At 41.6% G+C, this 23,859-nt stretch overlaps 1 protein-coding gene across 2 annotated transcripts in view; it reads left to right on the top strand.

Annotated features, from left to right (window-relative positions):
* The window catches only part of LOC308084403 (exostosin-1a), a 173,252-nt gene continuing 149,393 nt past the window's right edge, over positions 1-23,859 (top strand). For both annotated transcript variants that reach the window (XR_013933083.1, XM_080427053.1), the window contains exon 1: positions 1-1,927. Coding sequence is in view for 1 of the 2 variants with exons in the window: in XM_080427053.1 (XP_080283179.1) it covers positions 969-1,927 (959 nt within the window). In the remaining variant the exon portion in view is untranslated. The remainder of the gene's footprint in view (positions 1,928-23,859) is intronic.

Here is a 23,859-nt window from a genome sequence, read left to right as displayed (position 1 = left end):
GTCGTCGTGGTGGGACCTGGTGGTGGATGATTGTGGTGCTTGCTTTGCAATCTCTGACATAAATGCCTCTACCTGGGAAAAACTAGCAGTTTAAAAACACTTTAGACACCGCAACTCAAGGAAAAATGGCCTCTCCCTGACTCGCGGTTGAATATCCAGCGAATAACGTAGAAAAGAAGAGACTCTGTGACTCGGGTATTTTTGGACGAAGAAGATTTGCTGGTTTGCCGAGTTGACATGCATTTCGCAAAACCTCAATGCATGCAGCCACACTTTGATGCGACAACTTAGCTAACAAGCTAACGGGATTGTTTTCGTTTATACTATTAGCTTCCTTGCTGGCTATTATTACAGCTGCACACGTTGTGACTGAACGTTGTTAAAGCTCCTACAATGAACGGTGCTTTTCTGTGTGGACGTGTGCAGACTAGAGAGAGAACTGTGCTCAGGTGGTGGTCAGGTAGATAACTGTGTCATAACGCTGCTCCCTTGTTCGATAAATCCCACAACTCGGCACCCATATATCGCTACTTTAATATCTTTTTAAGTTTGTAGTGATTCTGACGAGCGCACGCTGTTTTAGTCGAGTTTACAAAATTCTGTTTAAGATTCATTGACGCTGAAAAGCCCGAAGGTGAAACAACCCCAGGGTTTAAAGCAAAAGGTAAACAAAGAAAAGTAGGGCTGCCACTTTTGATGCTGTAAGTTAGTTAGATTGAAACCACAGCCAGTGAATTGGACGGGAATAGGTGCTGGATGGTCATTTTAAATCGCCCACATGCACTGGATCAAGCCTGGGACTTGTGAAAGGCAACTGAAGCAGAGGGTGGTGGGATACGTGAGCGCAGCAGACGCCTTGCTGTCCGGGGGAGGAAGATGGCGGAGCGTTCCCGTCGGAGGTGGTGAAATCAAAACTTGGGAACTTATCGGATTTACCTCTGGACATCTCAACTCAGACCGTAGGACACATGCAGGCCAAAAAACGGTACTTAATTCTGTTCTCTGCCGGCGTGTGTCTCGTTCTCTTGTTTTGCTTCGGGGGCTTACAAGTGCCACTCTCCAGACGGGGTCCGAGCCGGCGGCGCGATGACCGCAGCTTCAACGGGTATCACCCCGGCTCGCAGTGGCCTCGTTCCCTGGGCCCGCTGCGGCCGTTCGAACCCTTGGACCAAGTGGACACCGACGACTATAATGTTCACATATCGCCACGGCAGAAGAGGGAAGCTGTCTCTGGCGTTTACACTGGCAGGCGCTGCAGGATGGACTCGTGCTTTGATTTCTCCTCGTGTAAAAGAGCTGCCGGTTTCAAAGTTTACGTCTATCCCCAGCAGAAGGGGGAGAAGATATCTGAGAGTTATCAGAACATCTTGTCCTCCATCGAGGGGTCCATGCTCTATACTTCTGACCCAGGACAGGCATGTCTGTTCATCCTGAGTCTGGACACGTTGGATCGGGACCAGCTTTCGCCCCAATATGTACACAACCTGAAAGTAAAAGTCCAGAACCTCCCCCTGTGGAATGGGGGTAAAAACCACATCATATTTAACCTGTACTCTGGAACATGGCCAGATTACACAGAAGATCTGGGCTTTGACATTGGCCTAGCAATGTTGGCCAAGGCCAGTATTAGCACAGAAAACTTTAGGCCCAACTTTGATGTCTCCATCCCCCTTTTCTCCAAAGAGCACCCTAGGACAGGTGGGGAGAGAGGGTACCTGAAACACAATTCCATCCCCCCCTATAGGAAGTACGTGCTTGTTTTCAAGGGAAAGAGGTACCTAACTGGAATAGGTTCGGACACTCGGAATGCCTTATATCATGTTCATAATGCTGAAGATGTGGTGCTCCTCACCACCTGTAAGCACGGTAAAGACTGGCAGAAGCATAAGGATGCACGCTGTGATAAGGACAACACAGAATATGACAAGTAAGTAATAATGCTTTCAAACCTGTTATCCAGGTTTATTAGAACTCAGAATTCTGGCAATTTGTGGCAAATAAGTGTTTGTGGATCCATCAGAAACGGTACTGATTTTGTAACACTTGATTAGTAGTTAGATAGCTGCTGCTTTACAGGCTTTTAGGTTTGTCTTCAAATTACATTTTTTGAAACATATTAATTTCTACTGGAACTTTCCTCTTTTCCTGACTATGTCACCCTGTCTTTTTTTTGTTCTTGTGCTGAACTTCACTTTTGCCCTCCTACATGGAGTTAAACAGCATGCATTCATGGGCATAATGCTTTATCAAACTGCTTTCTAATTGCCAGAGAGGCAGAGACTAGTAGTTCTCAGACAGCTGTTTGATAAAAGACCCCAATTACCATTATAGCAATACTTTAAAGTCTAGTTTATTAGCCAGACTGTTAACTTCAAAAGTAGTGTCTAGTCATATTTTGAATTGTCCTCGTATGACTTTTTGGCCAATCGTTTGTCACGTGGGAAACATAAGTAGATTTACAGGGAGGACACATGGACCCACTGTTAGTGTAATTCAATTGATTTTCCTGTTTGTCTCTGCAAACCATTTTTTTTGTTTATAGGTTTAATTCCCTTCTCTTTAGCAGCACCATTAAGAAATGTCACTTCTTGTCCTACTTACGTAATATTTAATAATTCAGACCTTATCTGGTCGGAGGTCAAATTAGTTTAAAACTCTGTTATTATGAAAACTCACACTTCACTCTCAAAACGCATTCTAAAGATTCTGATACTTAACAATTTCGGGCAGTAAACATAATAATTTCTGTCATTATATTAAATGACTTATAATAAACACAGTTTATTTCCACTATAATCATGTTGGCTAAGTAATGCCCACAATGTTACCTGATTTGTGTGTCCCACTTGCCAGAATTCACCACTGAAGGCAGTAAGGCACCAATGTACACCATATATATGTAGCATCACCTAGCCCTAAAGTCAGGCCATAGTTGACAGACACTGAACCGAATGAACAAAGTGGCATCTGTCTTCATGGTTCGACCAGTGGGATTCATTTCATGTGGTCCCAGACTGTGCTGTGTTGTTACTGGTGACAGTATGGCGCTTGGTGTTTGACTGTGGCTCTTTAGGGTGGATTAATCTGGACAAAGCACTGGTGCCAGTTAGGGGAAGCCACTCTGGCCCCTGTTTGCTCAGTCATTTCCCAGACAGACCCATCAGCCTGGAATCCCCTGGCCCCAATCCATGTCCTGTGTGACCTCGCTGCTGTTAGGGAGGGCTGTAGTGAATGACCCTTGTGTCAACCCTTTACTGTGTTGTTGCTTTAACCAATGTCGTCAGTTGTCAGTTGAGGTAATAGACCATTCACCAGTGTATGAGATTGATAGGGAATTCAGTAATGGCTTCTTATAGAGTCGTAGTGGATTGCAGAATAAAAAAAATTGCATTATTTCTTAAACTGGCACAGATGTATTGTCATATTGGGGTGTTAACTGTCTATTGTGTTAGTTTTAGGCTGATGCTCAAATGATTCTCACGTTTGTGTCTGTTTGTGTAGGTAGGTATCGGCTTATGAGGCTCATTCGTTGGCTGGTCTCATCACTGTTATACTATCAGCTCTCTTTCCATTGCTCTCTTCTTTTCCCCTCCGTCTCCCTCTATAATATCTCCCCCCCTTTATGCCAGCTCTGTACTCACTGCCAGGCACTGTCTTGAAGTGATAGCACACAGTAATATGGGTGGAATAACAACCACAACCCAAAGGAAAAATTAATCCTGCTGTCATTAAGTAGCACGAAGGGAAGAGGCCGGCTTTTCTCTGTGGGTATCTGACTGGCCCCTGTCGGCTTAGTTTCGCTATGAGGCGGTGTGCAGTGGTCTTCTGTCAGTAGCTCCTCACTAAGCCACCTCACTGTCAGTCAGAGCCTTTTGGTTTGATCCCCAGTCCACTGTGGTGCAGAAGTCCTTTTATATTAAATAAAAATCAATTTGCCTATGCCAAATAGAGTTGGAAGACGTTGTCCATAGTCGGATCATCCTATTGTCACCATGTGAGATTGCAGATGCATGATGCTGTCGACCGAGGGGCGTGCTTGTGGTTTCCTGGTGGCCAGTCCGGGTAGGCGTGTAGTAGGTAGTGTACGGTTGAGATGGATGGAGCACGGTTGTGTGACAGTGAGTGGGAGAGTATGAAATTGGCAGTATAGCTGTGAATGCAGCAATGACTGTATACAGTCTAGGCTATTTGTCAGTAAATAAATGCTCCTACTGTGCATCAAGCTTGTTTAGGTTTTTGATATACAAAAATATCAAAAAACAAAACATGCTTCTCGATTATTTGATTAACTGAAAAAGTAATCAATTCATTAATCGTGAAGAAAATAATCGATAGTTGCAGCACTAGTATGATTGGTTAAATTAAGTATTCTCCTCTCCTGCTGTCACTTGTGTTATAGAGGAACATAGTGTAGCCCACATCAGATTCAGAGCCGATAGGCATCCAAACTCTCCCCTTCATTTAGCTGTAAAAGGCCTAGCCCGAAACCTCCCGTCATCCTCTGTCTCGACCGCGAACGGCCTTCTACCATGCCGTTGAAGGCACAAGGGGGCGGGGCTGGCGGGCTAAGTTAGTGCAGTGAGTGGCAGTTGGGGCAAACGCAGTCCCCACCAATATTATTTACGATTCTGTGCCTATCGGTACATAACTCGGACGGCGCTTAGTCGACTAGCAGACCATCGGCCGGTCGTCGCGGGCACTCGCGCCTGGAGGCGCTCGGGCGCAACTCCTCGGCCTCAAGGTCTGCTGAGTCGGCGCGCCTCCGTCATGGTCCAAAACTATACGTTATCGGCGAAAAAAATATATAGTCTGCGGTTGTTTGAAAAAGTATTGTCCCAAGCGGGAGTCGAAACCAGACTCCCAGAGGTGGTGGATCGGTAGTCCAATGATTAACGAGGTGCGCCACTGAGGCCGATGCTCAAATTGGGTATTCGGGTTGTATTAGAATGTGACGTCCTAACTCTTCTATTGTAGAGGAAAGAAGTCCCCGCCCACGCGCCCGCCCAATAGGGGAAGCCTCGCCTTCAACGGCATGGTAGAAGGCTGTTCGCGTCTCGACCAAGGCATAGAACCATCTGATTGATTTGCTTTCAGCTGCTTTTGCCCTGCCACCTGAATAATGGGCCCTCTGCTAACAATTAAATGCAGAGTGCCTGGAAAGGACTGTGATGAAACGTTGTCGTGGTCTTAATTTAGTATTAATCTATTGCTATATTATTTCATTTAATTATTCAAGTAAATAATCACTGCAAGATTTCTTTAAGTAAGTAATTAAACAACAATTATTGCTCTCTCCAAACCATTTATCTGGGGAGGTTTCTCGAGTTTATTTCTGAACCAGCCCTACTAAAGTTTGTTTTAGAGGATTTAATTTGGACTGGGTCTGGTCTTAAAATGCAAAGAATTTTGATAACACTGCTTTATTCTATCCACAAGTTTCCTAGGGCGTTGTGGGCATCACTTCCTGTCGATTTCATTGGATATCATTGGATTTCATTGGATCAAATCGACAGGAAGTGATGCCCACAACGCCCTAGGAAACTTGTGGGTAAGGGCTCATTTATTGCAAGATTCACCCGAATAATACTTTTACATGAAATTGGCCACTACACCTCATCTTAGACTCCATTTAAATTTTTGGTGTACCTACCTGCATTGTTTTATTCCAAGATTGGTTGGCATTGCTGTGAAATGTTCATATTGTTGATAAATTAATAATTGATCACATTCAAATTTTTTGTTTTTTTCCCATTGTGTTTATGGATGCTCCACATGTAATGAGCCTTTCATTATTGTCATTAATCAGACTTGAATATGACAACATCAATAGATATATTGTCAAATTGATTTGGTATCTAGGTACTTGAGTGTCTTTCAGATAATAGTACGGTACTCAACACCTAGTTCAACCTGTATTGCAAAAAATCTGAATTTAGGGCTATAGGGCTTACCTTAACCAAAAAATATCACAGCACCTAAAGGGTCCAAACTCTAGGTCACTTTGAGGTAAAACGTGAGGCTGACAAATAATACTGGTGACCATTGTGAGTGCTTGCATGTGACATTGGCACACCTAAATCTAAACAAACCTATTTTTAATTGTATTAGCTGCAGCTGCATTGCTTATATCTCAGTGTACCATGGTCAGCCTGCCATAGTTTTATCCTTCTGTACTTTATATACAGGGCAACAAACCAACAAAACAGGCGTAGTATTTCAGTCCCCTTTTTAATTAGGTCCAACCTTCCTGTCAACCTTCCTTATATCCATGTCTTTATGGTAGGACTAATGATCAGTACATTTTGTCAATGTCAAGTCCTCTCTATATCGGCAAAGCAGCAATCGAAAGCATTGCGTCACCCGTCACAGCTGACACCAAGTTCTCCCCACTGCCACGAGGGGGGGTGGCCTTGAGAATGCTCGAGAACTAAGCCTTTGCTGTGATTTCTGGGTAATGTAGGATGAGACAACAAGGTGCTCTATTAAGAATGGGACAGAAATTTGCATTTGCTCAGCCAATATTGCGTATAATTAAAGCATTTGTGCATGGACAAGGTTAATGTCATAGATTGGCTAACATAGTCACAAATAAGCTAGGAATATCTACTTCGTGCATGAGTTTAGAGCTATGAGCAAAGCAGTTATATTAGACTGATTTAATGTAATGAATTGCCCTTAGAATTTATTGACCGTGACAACAGGGCACCTCCATCTTGTCTAACCAGTTTAAATGTTCCCCCAATCCTTGCATCTGAACATAATGACTAGGAAGCTGGCTTACACATCCCAAGTTAGGTTCAAGCATGCCTAGATGTGTATGGCTTGATCAAATTCTAAGAACAGTTGTAGATGAGAACTGAGAGCAGAAGGTACAGTACAGGAAGTAAGAGGGAGGAGGTCATCATAACATGTATGATGACCATTTATTCCCGACTTGCATCTTTCACGACATGCATGGCGCGGTCTTAGTTACTTTTAATTGTTTTAACCACACTGTATGGCTGACCATACAAACCCTTTAATTTACATTGAGCATTTATGTTAGCCTGCCTCAGCTCAGATGGTGCAGGTTTTAAAACCTTTGGGGATATCCAAATGGTTACATTTTGCTTGACGAGATGCATCCATCAAATCCACTGAAAGAAAATTTATAATTTTGAAATGGTAAACCCACTTGGGTTCTGAAGAATGTTGTGTATTCAAGGACTGATACCCAGCTGTGCAGCAGTTGCCATGGGAATGAAACCTGAAGAGATTCGAGGTGTGGGTCGGCCAGTTTTCGAGGGAGTCAGTTGCCAAGGAAATCAATATTTGTTGTTGGGTCATGATTCCACTTTCCAGATGAATAGTGTGTCTGGAGGTGTGCTGTGAGTGTGCAGCAAACCAGATGATACTAGGAGGAAGAAGCTGCATGAAATGCACTGTAACATAGCAGTGTAAATAGCTGAGTGTTGCTCTCGAAAGGACTCCCAACTCCACCTTGCATAGCCAATGATTTGGATGACAACGTTGTGGGCTGATGGAAGTTGATGTTAAATTTGCACCTGATTGATGATTAAACAACTTAACAACAATGATCAATTAAGTACTAATAGTCAGGAGAGAGGAAAAATTATGTCAAAGCCATTAAAAATAATCCAGGTCCAGGCACTCAAGGTGTATTCATAAGTAAAAGGCCCATATTACATTTTTGGGCTATAGACATTAATGTCTCTAGCCCAAATGTAACAACGGTAATTGTGTATGCCTTTTTGACATAATTATTCCTCTCACCTGAATATTATTCCACCCTATTCCCATGGGCACCGGTGGTTTGAGGGATACCAGTAGCGCTCCTGTAACTTCCTTTGTCAAGTACTAATAGTCTTCAAATACTGACAACGCGGAATTACTTTTATAGAGGGACCAAAATTGTGCGGACATTTCCATATACCTTTGGCTTCACTTCTACAAAGAAGGTATTGTGACTGACGACCGTATGTAATTAATATGCTTTTTATTGTTATATCTGTTTGTACATGTGTGTAAGAGTGGGTGGTGGAGGGGTGATTGTCTGGTGGAGTGCCTGCTGGCAATTGGCTCCATGGCATGATGACATTTTTGCCTACAACAGGGATTCCCTTTTGTTCCTGAGGCAGCAGCGATTTTGCACGGCAGCTCCTCATTTCAAGCCAAACTTTAGTCAATGTTGGGCCAGTTTTCCCCTAGATGAGGGCACAACAGATTTTGGGGGGATTGCCTTGTAAGATCCTTTGGGCTTGGAGTAAATGAACAAGCCAACCAATCCGTTTTTGTTTTATTGAGGAAATAATTTCTTCCATTATTTCTAATTATTAAGTACTAATCAAGGTGGTGGTCTGCCATTGGAAAAAAAATAGCCATGTGCCATTAAGTTGCCTAGTGATGAGTTGAGATCTGTAACTAGAAAACGTCTCTCCTTTCGCACAGGTCTCCACCAGGCCGGGTTGCCTACCCAGGGCCCGCAAATCTTAGAATTCAGTCATAGCCAATGACGATAATGATTTGGAATATGAAAAATCTGACTGATACATCTTGATCACATGACTGCAGAGATAATGTGTACCGATTTTTGTATGAGTTTTGGACGTTTGTAGGAGTAGTAGGAAAATCTTGTCAGGCGGAAATGGGCGTGGCATGTGTGGAGAGTTGCGTTATGATCCAAGAAATCATTTTTTCGATGCTTGTGAAGCGGCCTGTTATAGTGCCACAATGAGGCCAATTAAAACAATTGGCCTATTGGGAGTTATGCATTTTAAGTTTCACGCCGATCGGTCCAACAGTGCCGGACATTAGCTGCTGAGCAACAACATAGTCTCCGGGCTTTGGCAGAGACAATAAGACAAAGTTGTGATATACAGAAATCAAAATGATTTGGTTGGATGATGTCTCAGCGTTGCACATGACCACATGACTGTTATGGTGTTAAAGGAGTAGTTCACCCCAACAAAAATATTATTTTCTATCAATTACACACCCCAGGAAGCCTTGGATTTTTTAGTTTTTTGTCGCATTCTGAGCCAATAATTTGATGACCGGGTAATTGGTCAATAGAAGACTCGGTAGAAGACTCTCCGCCGGTCATCAAATTATTGGCTTAGGAATGTGACAAAAAACTAAAACATCTCCATGAATTCTAGGCTTCATGGTAATTTTTTGGATGAACTATTCATTTAACAGATAGTTGATGCAATCCTTGAAAGTCGCGTGTCTAAAAGACCTCTGGCCTTCCATGTTCCAGCACCAATGACTGCTATAGTAAAACAGAGGACCTGTGCTGTGCTGTATAGCAGCTATACAGCACAGCACAGGTCCTCTGTTTTACTGTATAGCTGTATAGCAGCTATACAGCACATGTCCTATGTTTGTTTTTGATTTTTTGTTTATTGGATTTTCCACAGAAGCATTCAACATCAAAAGTTGGTACTTATGAACGTACGTAAAAGCGTCCTCCAGTGTACTCCATCAAATTAAAAAATGGCAGTAAACAGACTGAATTATCACCCCAAAAAAATCAAAACATACAGTTAAAAAAAACATAAGTCAAACAGTACATATAATCCATCACACATCCAAAATCTGCATAACAGCACAACACCCCCGCCACAGCAAGCCCATCATATCAACGTTCCACCAGACCTCGCGTATCCTCAATCGGGGAAGGATTTAAATTGTGAGGGGGAAAACCCCAAACAGAGCACTCAAAGGAGTAGGCTAGGCTCCCACATGTCCTCTGTTTTGAGGTCAGCCTTCCTATCCAGGCTGATCTGTGTGATTGTGATGGTGTTGTATGCTCCTGTTAACTAGCCTGTAGGTCAGACAGTGCAGTCTGTGGTCTAACTGGGTGGAAGTAATAGTTTCTCTGCCTGGCTCTCACCCATTGTACAACAAATCCCCCTTATCCTCTCCCACTGACAACAAGGAAGTTGTGACTGACTGAATACAGCCGCTCAACATAATTACCATCTAATGATCATGTAATTCCTGTGTGTAATAGTTGAGATTTTATTCTCCAGGCTGAGGCCTGTATGTGGGTCGTCAAAGCATCATGTGTGGGCACTGTGAGGAAAATGTGACATACAATAAATTGCATTGTACTTTGGCAGAGGAATTCTAGCTTGTTCTGTTCGTATCGCATTGTATCTGTATTTCTCAACTTTTAAATGTTTATTTACCAATTTCAATGGAATGGTGTTTTTTGTTAGGTACAAGTTCCTGTATCTACATAAAAAAAGGAGGTGGTGTAGCCAGAGGCAAAAACAGGTTCCCAGATTGCATTTCGTTTGCCTCGTGCTTGTAGATCGGCTATTTTCGATTTGTTTGCCTCTTTCTTCATTTGACAATTTGGCCAATGTGTGACGAGTTTTAATGTACAGTTTTTTTTGTGTGTATTACCACCAGTTAAACCAGTACTACTACCATTAGTTGATTTGCTTTTTTATTCCCAGAGTTTGTGTAAGTCCTGAAATGAGCAATCTAAACTTGATGAGGTGGAACTACACATCTACATTACCAGGCCAGCAGCAGGGAACTGTTAGGAATGTGTGGAATGAGTGGGAAAGATGGATCAGGATAAATTACTGTCTTCTTATAATGCAAAACATCAACGCTTGGGTTTTTGGCAAGAAAGTGTTGGCTAACAACTATGCTGCAGTGATGTGGCTCTTGGCTGCCTACTACTACCACATGATTTGAAAAGTCTTAAGATCTAAGCTTGATGGAACAGAGAATAAAACATTTTGTATGTCAACGATTAACTTGCTCTCTTAACCGTCTGCTTTTTAGCCTATCTGTCTTCTTGTCATAACCACTGTTTACTCGTCGTTTATATATCTAAAGTTAGCTACTGTGTTCAATCCGGTAATGAAACCAAGAGAGCAGAAAGGACGCAGGAGGATTCTACCTCGGATTGAAAGCTCTCACAGCTTGCTTCCAATTAAGAGGCCTTGGCAAGTAAAGTGAGAAAGGGAGAGTGAGATATAAAGAAAGATGCAAGCCTAGAGAAGAAAAGCAGAGAGAGAACCTAGACAAAGAACGTGACTGAAAAAAGAGAATGCTAAGAAGTGGGAGAAAGAGGAGAGACACACCAGCCATCCACATCCAGTACGGAGATGCGAGTGTAGTGGCCGCCTGGGCACTGACGTTGGTCTGCTAGGTGTATTTATAGATATACAGTGTTATAATCCTCCGTATTGGCTAAAGCCCATGGCAGTGGGCTGGTGAATATGTGATACACAGAGATTGAGAAAATGGTGGCCATCGGGGGATTTTGGTAGACCACTAAGCTTTCATACAATAGCTGCATTTCTTGTAAGGATGCCTGGTGTCATTTAGCTAAAGAATGATTTAGCTAAATTTAAAAACTGTAATGTTTATCCTCAACATTGTAATAACTGTCTAGTCACTCACAAATATAGTTGTAGGTCTTTGGAGCAATGTTGCTTATGGTCACTCTTAAAAGTTCACCCCCAAAATATTTTTTTTTCTATTGATTACTGACCATCTGGAGGCTTGAATTCATAGATATTTTTTTGTTTTTGTCACATTCCTAAGCCAATAATTTGATTATAATAAATGTGTCCCCATTGATTCCGGTAGGAGACACAAATGCATTTGTGTCTCCTACCGGAATCAATGGGGCTAAATTTATTATAATCAAATAATAAAGGAAGGAATGCGACAAAAACAAAAAAATATCCATGAATTCAAGGCTCCATGGGGTGAGTAATCAATAGAAAAAAAGTTATTTGGGGGGTGAACTACCCCTTTAAGGTCGTATCCTACGGCAAGTGGTTCACGCGGGCGGTACCGCTCGGATCAGCGGTGATCGCGCCGCGCAAATTTTTTTTTCCTCCAGGGTGTAGAGATCACAGCGGTGCAGTGAAAAGAAAAGCTATTGCCGCCTGCGCGCACGTGCACAAGCGAGCATGCGCGCGAGAATTTCACGGGCCGCGCCCGCCTGCCTCACCGCCCCTCAACTTCTCCGCACGTCCCAAATAATTGCCTGCCTCTCATTGAAAATTAATTACATAGGCGCGTTGGCCGCTTGCCGTGTGAAAGGACCTTTAGGATATTTGTTTCTTTAACGGACTGTACGTTGTGACTGCATGTTGTGTCCATTTACAACATTTGCCACATATTTTACATATATTTATGACTAAATTAAATTAATTAAAACTAATTAATTAAATTGCTTTTTTTTTAATCCCTCATACATTTGCTATTTTCCCATAGCTGACTCTGTTTGATTGGCTCAGCAGCAGATTTGAACCGGAAAGACAAATGAATAATGAGCCATATTATGTGGTTCAAATCTGCCGAGCAAATCAAACAAAGCTATAAACAAAGACTACAGTTATGCAAACAGCCTATTGCACAGTTACTACTAATGTTAGGTTGCTTTGCTCTAAGAGTGTGTTCGCCAATATAATCTATCTATAATATGGGATTCTTTTCAGTGCAGTGGTACTATACAGTACAGTACAAGAGCTGACTAACATAGTAGTAGGGATTAAATTGGTATTGACAGATATTTGATTGAATACAATTTTTGTGATCTAATAATTGGTCTAGTGAAGCCTCATGTAAACATCTCTGTTATGTGCTGCTTACAGCAAAGTTGTGTTTTTGACTGCTGTGTAAACATATTAAGACATTTCAAGGCGTTCATTTGGGTTCAATTAGCTCTAGCCTCACTTGTGATGAGCACAACATTTGCCATCATTTTGTACTTTATTGCCTAATTTATTAATGCAAGTGCATTGTAGCTACAAGGCTCTGGGAAGTGTGTACCCCATCAACATCTCATCTGCAATAATCTAATATTTAACTATTTACCTATATGCTGCTATATCAGCCTGCTATAATCCATCTCTACACTGTATATATTGAATATATCGAAACTGATATTTAGAACCAATAACTAATAATTAATCGAGAAGCAGAAGTTTTTTTATTTCTTAATTTAATTGCGTATTTATTATTAGTTTTATAATATAAATGCATATCAACAGTTTGCCCATTTTATATTTATATTTAATCCCCTTATTCCTGCTCTGGTGTGTATTGCACCTCCCCTCCCTCTGACAAGAGATTGTACTCTGAGGAGAGCTTCTGAGCAAGACTTTGTGCTTTCATGTTTTAATACTCTCACAAAACCATTTATTTACTTTCCATAGCACAACTCAATGTAAAAGGGCTGCACACATGCACAAAAATATAAGACTCGTAATTTTAGGTTTGTCACGCAGAACTCTACGGAGCTTATGTGCAACCTTCATGTTGTTCTTGCGCTTTGTGTAGCTGGTTCAATTGATTATAGATGCAGCGTATGGTTGAGGCAGTCGCTCCGCGAGTGGAGCGGATCTGTTGGCGCGTGCCCCGTTCCATGCATCCCCGGGGGATAGGCTATATAATTGGCCATCGCTCATAGTTCTAGACAGTTTGTCTGTATTTCTGTACGTATGTATCTATATGTATGTCTGTCTTCTCATAAGTAGACAGCTGAACCTAATTATTGATTAGCTGAATTGTAACAGGTTCCATATAAGTATATGTTGTTGTTTTTTGTTGCTATTTTAGTTGTCTAGTACGTTGAAAACATATGAATGTATTTATTATTGATTTTATTTTTCTTTATTTCTCCGCTACCTCCCCAACAAATGGCCCTCAGTTTACACACATTTGCACTCAAAGGACCACAAGGGAAAAAAGTTCTCTCTGCTAGTATTTTGTGTTTCATCCTTTTGACAGATATGCACGAGTTTAGTTGTCTTTGTCTTCATCTATTTTATTTGACTGGCAGTGGCAGCTGTTATGTGATTAGACTGCCATCAATTTGCTTTGCAGGTTGCTGATCCGGTCTGAGAGCCTAGAGCGGATACGGAAACGGTGTGTATGTGTGTGTGCAAATTACCGGATACTCAGGCTTTAGACCGGATCAGATTGTTTGGAACAGAAACCAAGGAAAGCCTGGTGATGAGTTTATATGCAATAATCTTTCAAGTTGGCGCCATTCTCATTCATTGTCTCCTTCAGGCCGAAAGGCATGGCGAGAGTATGTTTTACCCCCTGTCCGTCCGTCCGTGTTTCCGTCCATCTGTCTGCAAGCAGCTAATCTCCGGCACCGTTGGCCCGGTCGCTGCGAAACTGTGCACACACACTCCCTGGATGCCAATTCAGAACCTCTGCCCCAAATTTTTCACATGGGCCTGTTACAGCGCAACCAGGAGGCCAATTTGTGCAAAACCCATTTTTTTAGATTACCCATTTTATCGAAACATCACGCAAATCCGTACACACTATCTCTATCGTCATGTGATCAAGACGGATCTGTCCGATATTTCATATTCCATCCTGATTGGCTAAGGTTGGCTTCCAAAGTTTGCAGGATTGGTCCGTTTTGAACAAAATGTCTCAAATCATGAACGCAGTGTGCGATTTCCGTGAAAATTTGCACGGACATTCCCACTAGGCCGAGGAATGCCACCCTTTTCACATTGCCCTGTTATAGCACCACCAGCAGGTCTAATTTAGCAAAACACATTTTTGCAACAAAATGCCTCAAATCATGAATGCACGCACATTCCCACTAGGCCGAGGAAGAAATGCCACCCTTTTCATATTGGCCTATTATAGCACCACCAGGAGGCCACAATAACCTACCTGACCTGGCAGAGACCTGTGCTCCGAAGAGCACTTTTTCTAGTTCATACTCTTTTGGATTTTGGAACCCAACAACACAGCTAGATGACATATTCAGTAGGTGAGTAGCCAGCCTAGCCTACTATCAAAAACCTTGCTACTATTCTGAGGTGATTCCTATTGCCTCCAATGCAATATTCCTTTGCTTTGCCTCAAGCTAACACCTAACGCTGTAAAGTAAATTACATAATCAATGACGTTGAAGTGAAGACAGAAGTGAGTTTGCGTTCTGAGCGCAGTGTTTTTCTGTGCTCTATGCATGTCTGAGTGTCCTTCAATGCCACCTTGTGAATACATCCGCAGCTGTGTGTATGTGTGTGTGAGAGACTGTGCACACATTTGTGTTCTTAATTTCCATGCTGTCCAACGCAAATATTTGCAGTTGTTAGTTATGCCCGATATTTGTTGACGGGATTAGAAACGTTGACTGTTGATAACCTAAACCTGATGAGATGGGAAACTGGGGGGCTTCCCTGCATTTATGATCAGATTTATGAGACATCATTTTGCAGTTTGTTAAACAAATGTTCAGTGCTAAGTCTGAGTCTTTGAACAAGATGCAAGCAGCTATGATTTTGTGTTTTCGAGGTTCTATAAAAACAAAGTTTGTTTATTTTAATTTCATACATTTTTACGCAGACTATCTGTGACTTCCTTTGTGTTTTCTCCACACTCCCACTTCACTTGAAAAGCTAACGCGAGGGATTTCAATACATTTTCTGTCATTTTAGTCTCTTTTGGAAAGAGACTAAAATGGGATAGTTCACCCCCAATAAAGGGATAGTTCACCCCCAATGACTTTTTTCCTATCGATTACTCACCCCATGGAGCCTTGAAAGGTAAAACATTTTAACCCACTAAATTTGCCTTACTAACCCTGAAAACGTTTGGATCAAACATTCACAGATTGAGAGAGTAACCTTTTTTTTTGATGGGTGTGTGTGTCACTGTGTGAGCCTTCTATCTTTATATCAAGACCGTGCCTTAAAAAGCTTACTTAACGTCCCTGCATAAGGCATACAGTACATCAATAGCAGTGTGTTAGGCATGTTTCCTACCAGATGCATTTTATTGACTTTAGATAGCTCTATCATTAGATTAGACTAAATATCACATCAGCACAAGCAGTTTAGCATTATGTTTCTAATTTCACACCTTGTGTTGAATAACTCCCAACATCATTGATCACGATTCACCCTTCACTGCATGCTGTACGGCGCTGTTCATTTCTTGAGTCTTGTCTGTAATGCCTGTGAATAAATGTAATCCCACTTGGGGAAATGCTGCCACAAAGAGCCACGACAACAGTGAGTTACGAGCTGAGTTTTTCTGAACAATGTGATGAGTGTCATATCTATCTCAGCTGTTGTCCATTATTTTGTAATGATCTTGGACTTCAGAACAGCAGGTTATCATACGCTGGGCCATGCCACCTCCTTTCCAAATCCCTCAATCTGTCATCTTTAGGTCCACAAATTATCAGCCACTTTTCTTTCATTGGTTTTATAGTCAAAACCGCACACTTGCACAATGACTTCTGGGTGGTGAGTCTGAGATTGTTTACAGTATTTTATTTACCCTATATACAGTATGCCTAGCTACACAGATACTCGTTTTTTAATGCTTGTGGTGGGCTTAGAATGGATAAAGTAAATGGATGTTGCACAGTGTGCTGTATGGTCTGGGGATTACAGACTACTCACATTAAGAGGGCTTATGGTAAATAATAGTTATGGAAAAAATGTAGAAGAGCAGCTAGGCTATCAAGTAACCTGCATCGTCATTCTGGATAACGGTGGCCTTTCAGTTTGTGCCAAAGCTCCCTGTCTCAGACATTCATGTCCATTTAATAGCCCCACTGTTTGGAAGTAGTGTTTTTTTTATTGAGTGGTTTGTCAGCTGACGGGAACAAATTGTACTCGGACTGCTAAGGGAAGAAGAATGACGCAGGTTGGGGAAACCCACTTGGCCGTCTAAAGCACACACCTTCTAAAGCACAGACCCTTTACTTATAATTATAGTTGAGTTCTTGAGTATGGCTTATAGCATTTGTGGCAATACCTTCCCCCGCTCTCTCTTCCACCTCTCCTGTTACCCTCTCATGTATATCATCTAGTAAATAAGAAATGACGCGTCGTGTACACTATATAGGCTAAGTAGTAAGGCTAAAGTTTTTGCCTCAGCTGGCCCAGGTTTGAATCCAGTCACCCCCCTCTCTCTCCCGCATTTCCTGTTCACTGTCTCTAGAAATGCAAAAAAGTTGAGTTGTTTAAAAAACATGACTCATGTTTAGGCTGACTCACTCCAGCTGAAAGGAATTACAAAGAGTATTACAAATGTTCAGGAAAGATAAGCTTTGGATTCGATGACTGGATTTGAAAGAGCATCGCAAAACAGAAGAATAAATAAATAAAATCACTGTCATATAAAAGGGATTAACACTGTGTACCCATACTTGAAATTGAAGTGATCTACTGATCCGAATAAGTTTGATAATGTTGAAGCTGTTGATGGAGACGCAAATTCTCAAAATGAAAGACCTTTGTAATAATAAAGACTGTCAGGGACAGAGGCTGGATCGTGTGTGTGTGTGTGTGTGTGTGAGAGAGAGTGTGTGAGAGAACATCCTGGAACCTGCAGAAATGCAAATCATTGTTTCCCAGAAGATCTCTGGTTGCCACCCCCCACCTCTCAATTGATTGCCATGTCATTTTTCACTGCCAGGATTTATAGAGAGGGAAGCAGACGGTAATACCGTCAATGTTCAGATGCGGTCGTTCATCAGTTACCAGCAGCGTCTACCTCTGTCGGAGACATCTCCCCACAAGAGACAGACTTGTTGGCTTTATTGGCTGACTTGGTCTCTTGTGTAAACAGCTTGAAAATAGAGGGTAACACATGCTCCCTGCTGCAGGGAAAATACTTTTTTTGTGTTGTCATTCCAAAACTGTGAGTGGTTGGGTGGCCGTGGCTCAGGAGGAGGAGAGGCCGTCTGGGAATTGGAAGGGCCTCAGTTCGATCCTCGGCTATTCCAGACTTTGGGTAGGCAGAGGATGACTTTCAGGTACGTGTACGTATGTGCACAAATGTAAGCCTACTTGATAAATACCCCAACAACAACTAAAGGGGACACAATAATAATGTATCTATAAATTCACAAAATCTCTGTCTGTCTGTGCATCTGTCCCGGGCATAACTCGGACACCGTCTGACTGACATTAAACTTGGCATGTGTGCCGGCGATGACTCGGGGGTGTTTGAATATCTGTATCTGTCTGACCTGAGCGTATTGCCTGAGCTTTTGAGTTTGTGCCGCTGCGCCAGTATAAGCGGCACCATGTACAATGGGACTCCAAGAAACACGACGCCAGCAGTTTTTGACAACATCAGGGATCCCAGTATCTCCATATTTAGTTGACCGGTTGTGTGGTAGTGGGTACCGCACTGGGTACTCTGAGAAGGGATACAACACGTACTATACTCTGACAACAAGTACAACAGGCATTGTAAACAGGTGGGGCGGGCATGCATTCCCAACTTGCATCGCTCCTGACCTGTACCTATCCCGAATAGGCCAGTGCCCGCGGGTAATGCACTGGGTACTCTAACAACAGGTACTGCGAGTACTCTGACAACGGGTACAAACTGGTAACCAGGTGGGGCATGCATTCCCACTTGCATCCTTCCTGATTTTCATTGCATCCTTCCCAACTTGCGTGGTCCCCGATTAGACCGGTGCCCTCTAGTAATAATAATTATATTAGCAATTTTTATATTTGATAGTGAGTGAGCGTGTGGTTGTAGATTATACCTTTTTCTTGCTTCCTTCTCTGTTTTTCACCGTACTCTTTTCAGTACAAAGGATATTGCCATTTGGTTGCCCAGCTTCCTATGTGTCTCTGCGCTTGTCCTGACAGGATGATGTATCTGTAGTCCTTGGCAGCCTTGCAGGTGATATACTCCACTTGGAATGCGGAGAGCAGAGAAAGGCAAGGGATGGAAGTGCCCTCATGCCAGACGCACTGTGGCCCGTTCTGTAAGGACATTTTCCATCATCATATAAAGGCACACATGCACAGATGTGATATAATTAACATGGTATATACAATCCGGCGGCAAACCTGCCTAATAAACTCCTGTGAAATTGTGACATATGGAATGCAACCCAAGTGATATTTTAAGACATTAGAGAGCATGACCTTGAGGGCGGTTTACTGCGGCAGTGGCTCAGGAGGTAGAGTTGCCGTTTTGGGAGCCGGTTGGTTCCCGGTTGGTTCCCCTGGTCAGCTCCTCCTTTCCCTAACTGCACCCGATGAGCAGGTTCGTGCCTTGCATGATTTCCTCCGCTGCCAGTGTGTGAATGTCTAACGCATTAGCATAATAGCCTAATGTGTAAGATGGCTATGGTCTGAAGGGGGTTGAATGTAACCACATGAAAGTGACTCTCACCACACACACATGAGCATGCGTGACATGCAAGCAGCTACGGCTCACAGGTCCCATAGTGCCTGACCTTTTGAATCATGGGGCTTAATTGTCATCGTTGTAACAAATAGATCCAAGTACAATACCAATCAGACTTGGAGTGTCAGAATTTGATAATGGGAACTGACTGTTCAAGTGGTTCTATATACTTCATAACAATTCAATCCATGTTATGCAGAAAGAGCTTGGCCAAATCCTTTTGTATTATCTTCTCAAGTGTATGTGAGTGTTTATATACTTCTACAGTGTGCGTATGTACTTGTCCTGTAGTTTTTGGTTGGATTTTGCTTTGCTGTATAGTGGTAAAACCTCACTTTGCTGTAACACACCACGCTGTGTGGCTTAGCTGGGTAGTAGTGACATAGATCGTCAGATAACAGACAGGCACACGCACACGTGTGTGTGTGTGTGTGTGTGTGTGTTACCATTATACAAAATGGTAGCCTCCCATGAGCTCTGTTTTGTCACTTTGCTTAAAGGTAGGGTGAGTGATATTTTTGGGTTCAAAGTTCAAACAAAACGTTTTTTTGTTAAAAGGTTAAAGCTCTATATTCAGATATTAATCATTGCTACAGAGTGTTTGTTCAGTAACATGAGTCTCCCTGTCTCTCCTGCTCTTTTGCCAATTTCAGCCAATCAGGAGAGACCCATTTATCAGCTTAAAGTTTATAGTGTTCCTGTTCCAATTTACATTACTTCCAATTTCACTTGTTTATTCTGTATGCCTTCTCTCTCCTGAGGGATAACAAACAAAACAAACACTCTAGCAATAATTATTATCAGTATAGAGCTATTTAACACTTATTTTAACAAAATAACCACTTTCAACCTTGGTGTCCCTATTTTGGGTATAGACGACAATTGCCAAATCACGTTGTGTCATGATGTGACTTATTTGAGCTTGTAGATCGACTATCTTCACCAGACAACACCGTTACCGTTGTACAGCAAAGTATAAGTTGGACTATTATTCAACACTCAAAAGACACCATGTCAAATATGTTCACAAAGTTGCAAAGACAATTAAAAAAAAAGATACGCTGTAAACATTTGAAAACAACTTTACAAGACCAGTTCTTCTGTTCAGTGACACTAGCCTGAAAGGAATCCTGTGTTTTGTAGAATCGCTAAGCATATTTTTATTATTTGGTTGTTTTATATACAACATATTTTCCTCACTGCCAGACAGTTAATGAGTACCAACTCATGGGTATACAATGTTTTGATTCTAAGCAGAAACTGACTAATTTTGTGTAGAGGTTAAGGTTACAGTTATTTTATATGGTGGGATAGGCCTGTATGCCAACCGTTATCCCAGCAGGAAATCTAATGCAATCAGTCTGATATTTGGCCAGGCTTCATAGCAAATATGTGCTAGTTGCTACCTTCTCCCACCCTGGTGAAATGTCTGACTTCCCCGTGTGAGGTCATAACCAGAGGGCAAAGCAGGAAGCGTTCCTTTTGATCCTTCCCGCTGTTCAAACTAATTACCTTCCCTCTGTGGCAAGCGTTACTGGCCACAGATTTTTTTTTTTTTCCTTTTTTTTTTTTTTTCTGCTTTATTTAAATATGAGAGTGTTGTGAGACAGGGAACTTAGGGCGAGAGACATGAGAAACCTGAAGGGAGTTGGATTCAAACTCTGGTCCATGCGATTCAAAAGGAGTATAATGGTCACAGTACACTAACCAGGCACCCCGACCACAGAATTATTTAATGGTGACAGCTCTGTCGCAGTCAATTGGTCTGTTAACAACACACAAACACAAACAAAACACTTTGATTCTAAATAGCATTAATTATCTCTGCCAGGCCGGAAGGCCTATAACTCTTGAACTGTAGGTATACGTACAAACATTTTTGTAGGTGGCATACCCGTTTCATACCCAGATTTAAACCGGTTCAAATCTGCTGCCGCTCTTAAAAAGTGGGGGGAGTTATTATTATTATTGTTGTTGTTGTATTTAATTGTTAATCTATTAACTTTACTATTCAATGGAACATTTACAGTAATACAGTTTCATAGTCTGTATTCCACCTTGATAAAAATTGACAAAGATTAGCTTTGCAAAGGATGGAAAATATAAAATACACAGCTTGCTGCTTTGCAGCAGAGCATAGTTATTTAGACATAATATGAATGTCGTTGTTACATGTCTTAGGCCAACATATCTTTGTAACTCCAGCTCTAACCCTGCAATACTGTTTGTCAACTGAGCTCACTAGGTGTCCAATGTCCCTGCATTGGATTAACCTCATACAGGATATCACATTCAACTGTGAGCCCAATACCATTGGTTTGTGTACGTTATTGCATTGCATGCATATATGTGCACGTACATACAGTGTGCAAATTAATAACCTTGAATTATATATTGACCCACTCTTTCCACAAAATAGACAGAGCATGTGAAATGTATGACTTTGAGATGCAGATGAAGAGGAGTCCTGAGTCCTTAAGATATGGCTGTTCAAAAAGTGCAACTCGTGTTAATTTCTGTTTCAAACGTCTTTATTGTGAAGCACAGGATATAGGACATACAGTATAATCCAAACAAGTATGAGATGCTTCCCTTTTTCCAAAACACACAAAATAAACAGCATAGGTAGAATTAAATACAATCTCTGTTAATTTAAATGGAAGGAAGTTAGTGCACGCGCAATCCACTTCAGTGTCCAGGTGCAGGACAAACGGAAGATCAATATGAAAAACATTTAGTTCATCAGGAATTCCTGATGAGGATTGTTTGATTGAAACGTTGAGCGCAATAAACAAGTGGAGCATCTACTCAGTGTGCAGATCTTATTTATTATATTAATTTAAAGGGAAATCTCTAAATCCCATTGTTCTGATGTGGGAGCGCAGTATACAGAAGTGTGGCAAAAATTACCATGTCTTCTTTTCTCGCAAAATATTTACATTTACGGGTTGTCTATTTGGTTCCATTTGGGGATATTACGATGAGGTGATGACATTACTGTACTGCACATGGGTAATCAGACACACATACACCGTCCAGCCCCCCTGTCCTTCTATTGACCCCAAAGGATTATGCTCAGCTGTCAGGACTTTTACCCCATTTGCCACCAGTTAATTAAATGGCTTATTAAAGGTAGGGTTAGGGTAAGTGATATTTTTTGGTATTTTTTTTGTTAAAAGGTTAAAGTACTATATTCTGATAGTAATCATTGCTACAGAGCGTTTGTTCGGTCACAGGGATCTCTCCAGCTCTTTAGTAAACAGAATATAATACATTTTCAGGTAGGTGACAACATTTAAGCCAATCAGGAGAGAGCACTGAAAATGCATTTTCTGTTTAATAAAGAGCTGGAGAGATATGGGAGACTCCTTTTACTGAACAAACACACTATAGCAATGAGTACTATCAGAATATAGATCCATTTAACACTTATTTTAACAAAAGTAAATCACTTACCCTACCTTTAAGTAATTATCTAAAATGGTTGGTTGTCTTTAAACCTTCCTTCTCATTCAGAGTAATGCAGGTTTGGCTCATTATTCCTGCTTAATGTTTTTGTCAGTATTTGGAAGACAGCAGGTCTATATTAACATCTATTTGATAATTATGTAATCAATATGACGTGTAGATTTAACAAGTAAGATAATGTCCTGTTCGATGGTGTGATTTTGGTGTTGGAACTGCTGGATGCAACCAGCAGTTGTGCGTTTGCATCAATACACACACACACACACACACACACACACACATACACATACACATACACACACACACACACACACACACACACACACACACACACACACACACACACATACACATACAGCCACCACATAGCGAATGAGAAAATATTGGATGGTTTAAAACCTTGAGAGTTGGTGCCCAGTGTCATATGGCGAGCTTGGGCTGCCATTCAGCTAAGCCTTGATGGAGGGTCCATAATACTATAGAGACACCAACAAAGGGTTCAGAGCAGTAGTTCCCTATTGAAGAACCTTTTCATCTTTGTGTCATAAGCTTCCACAGGAGTTAAGGCAACTCCGCACCAAACAGACTCGTCCAGACTATTGCAGACTACTCCAGACTGCAACAGACTGGTATTCGGTTGGCAAAAGTTGCCATTTAAGTCTGTCAGCCGACTGGCCATTCATGTGCTAATTTGACTTTTAGCCTGCCAGCGTTGCCAGGTCTGCTTACTATAAGCGACTTTGGGCTTGTTTCCCTGCAAAGCCACTTAGGGATGTTCCCAGCGTTTTTTCTTCACTGACGTGCAGTGGTGTAAAGTAACTAGTACATTTACTCAAGTACTGTACTTAAGTACAATTTTGAGGTACTTTTACTTTACTGGAGTATTTCCAATTGTCTATACTTGTACTCCACAACAATTATTTGAAATGTTTAGTTACTAGTTACTTTGCAGATATAAATCATTATGAAACATACATTAACCACTTTAGCCCTATTTTATACCTATAAGCTATTTGAAAATAGCAGATCTACAAGCTCACAACGTGTTGCGATGCACGCGTTCTGAGCTTGTAGATCTGCTATTTTCAAACATTTTTGTACTTTTACTTTTGGTACTTTAAGTACATTTTTATACCAATACTTTAGTACTTTTACTCAAGTAAATGTTGAATTCCAGACTTTTACTTGTAACAGACTCAGAGTACA

This window comes from Gymnoscopelus braueri, assembly GCF_963280865.1.
Source record: "Gymnoscopelus braueri genome assembly, chromosome: 4".
NCBI classification, from domain to species: Eukaryota; Metazoa; Chordata; class Actinopteri; order Myctophiformes; family Myctophidae; genus Gymnoscopelus; species Gymnoscopelus braueri.
The sequence above is the reverse complement of the archived record's forward strand: the minus strand, read 5'-3'. Positions and strand labels throughout refer to the sequence as shown.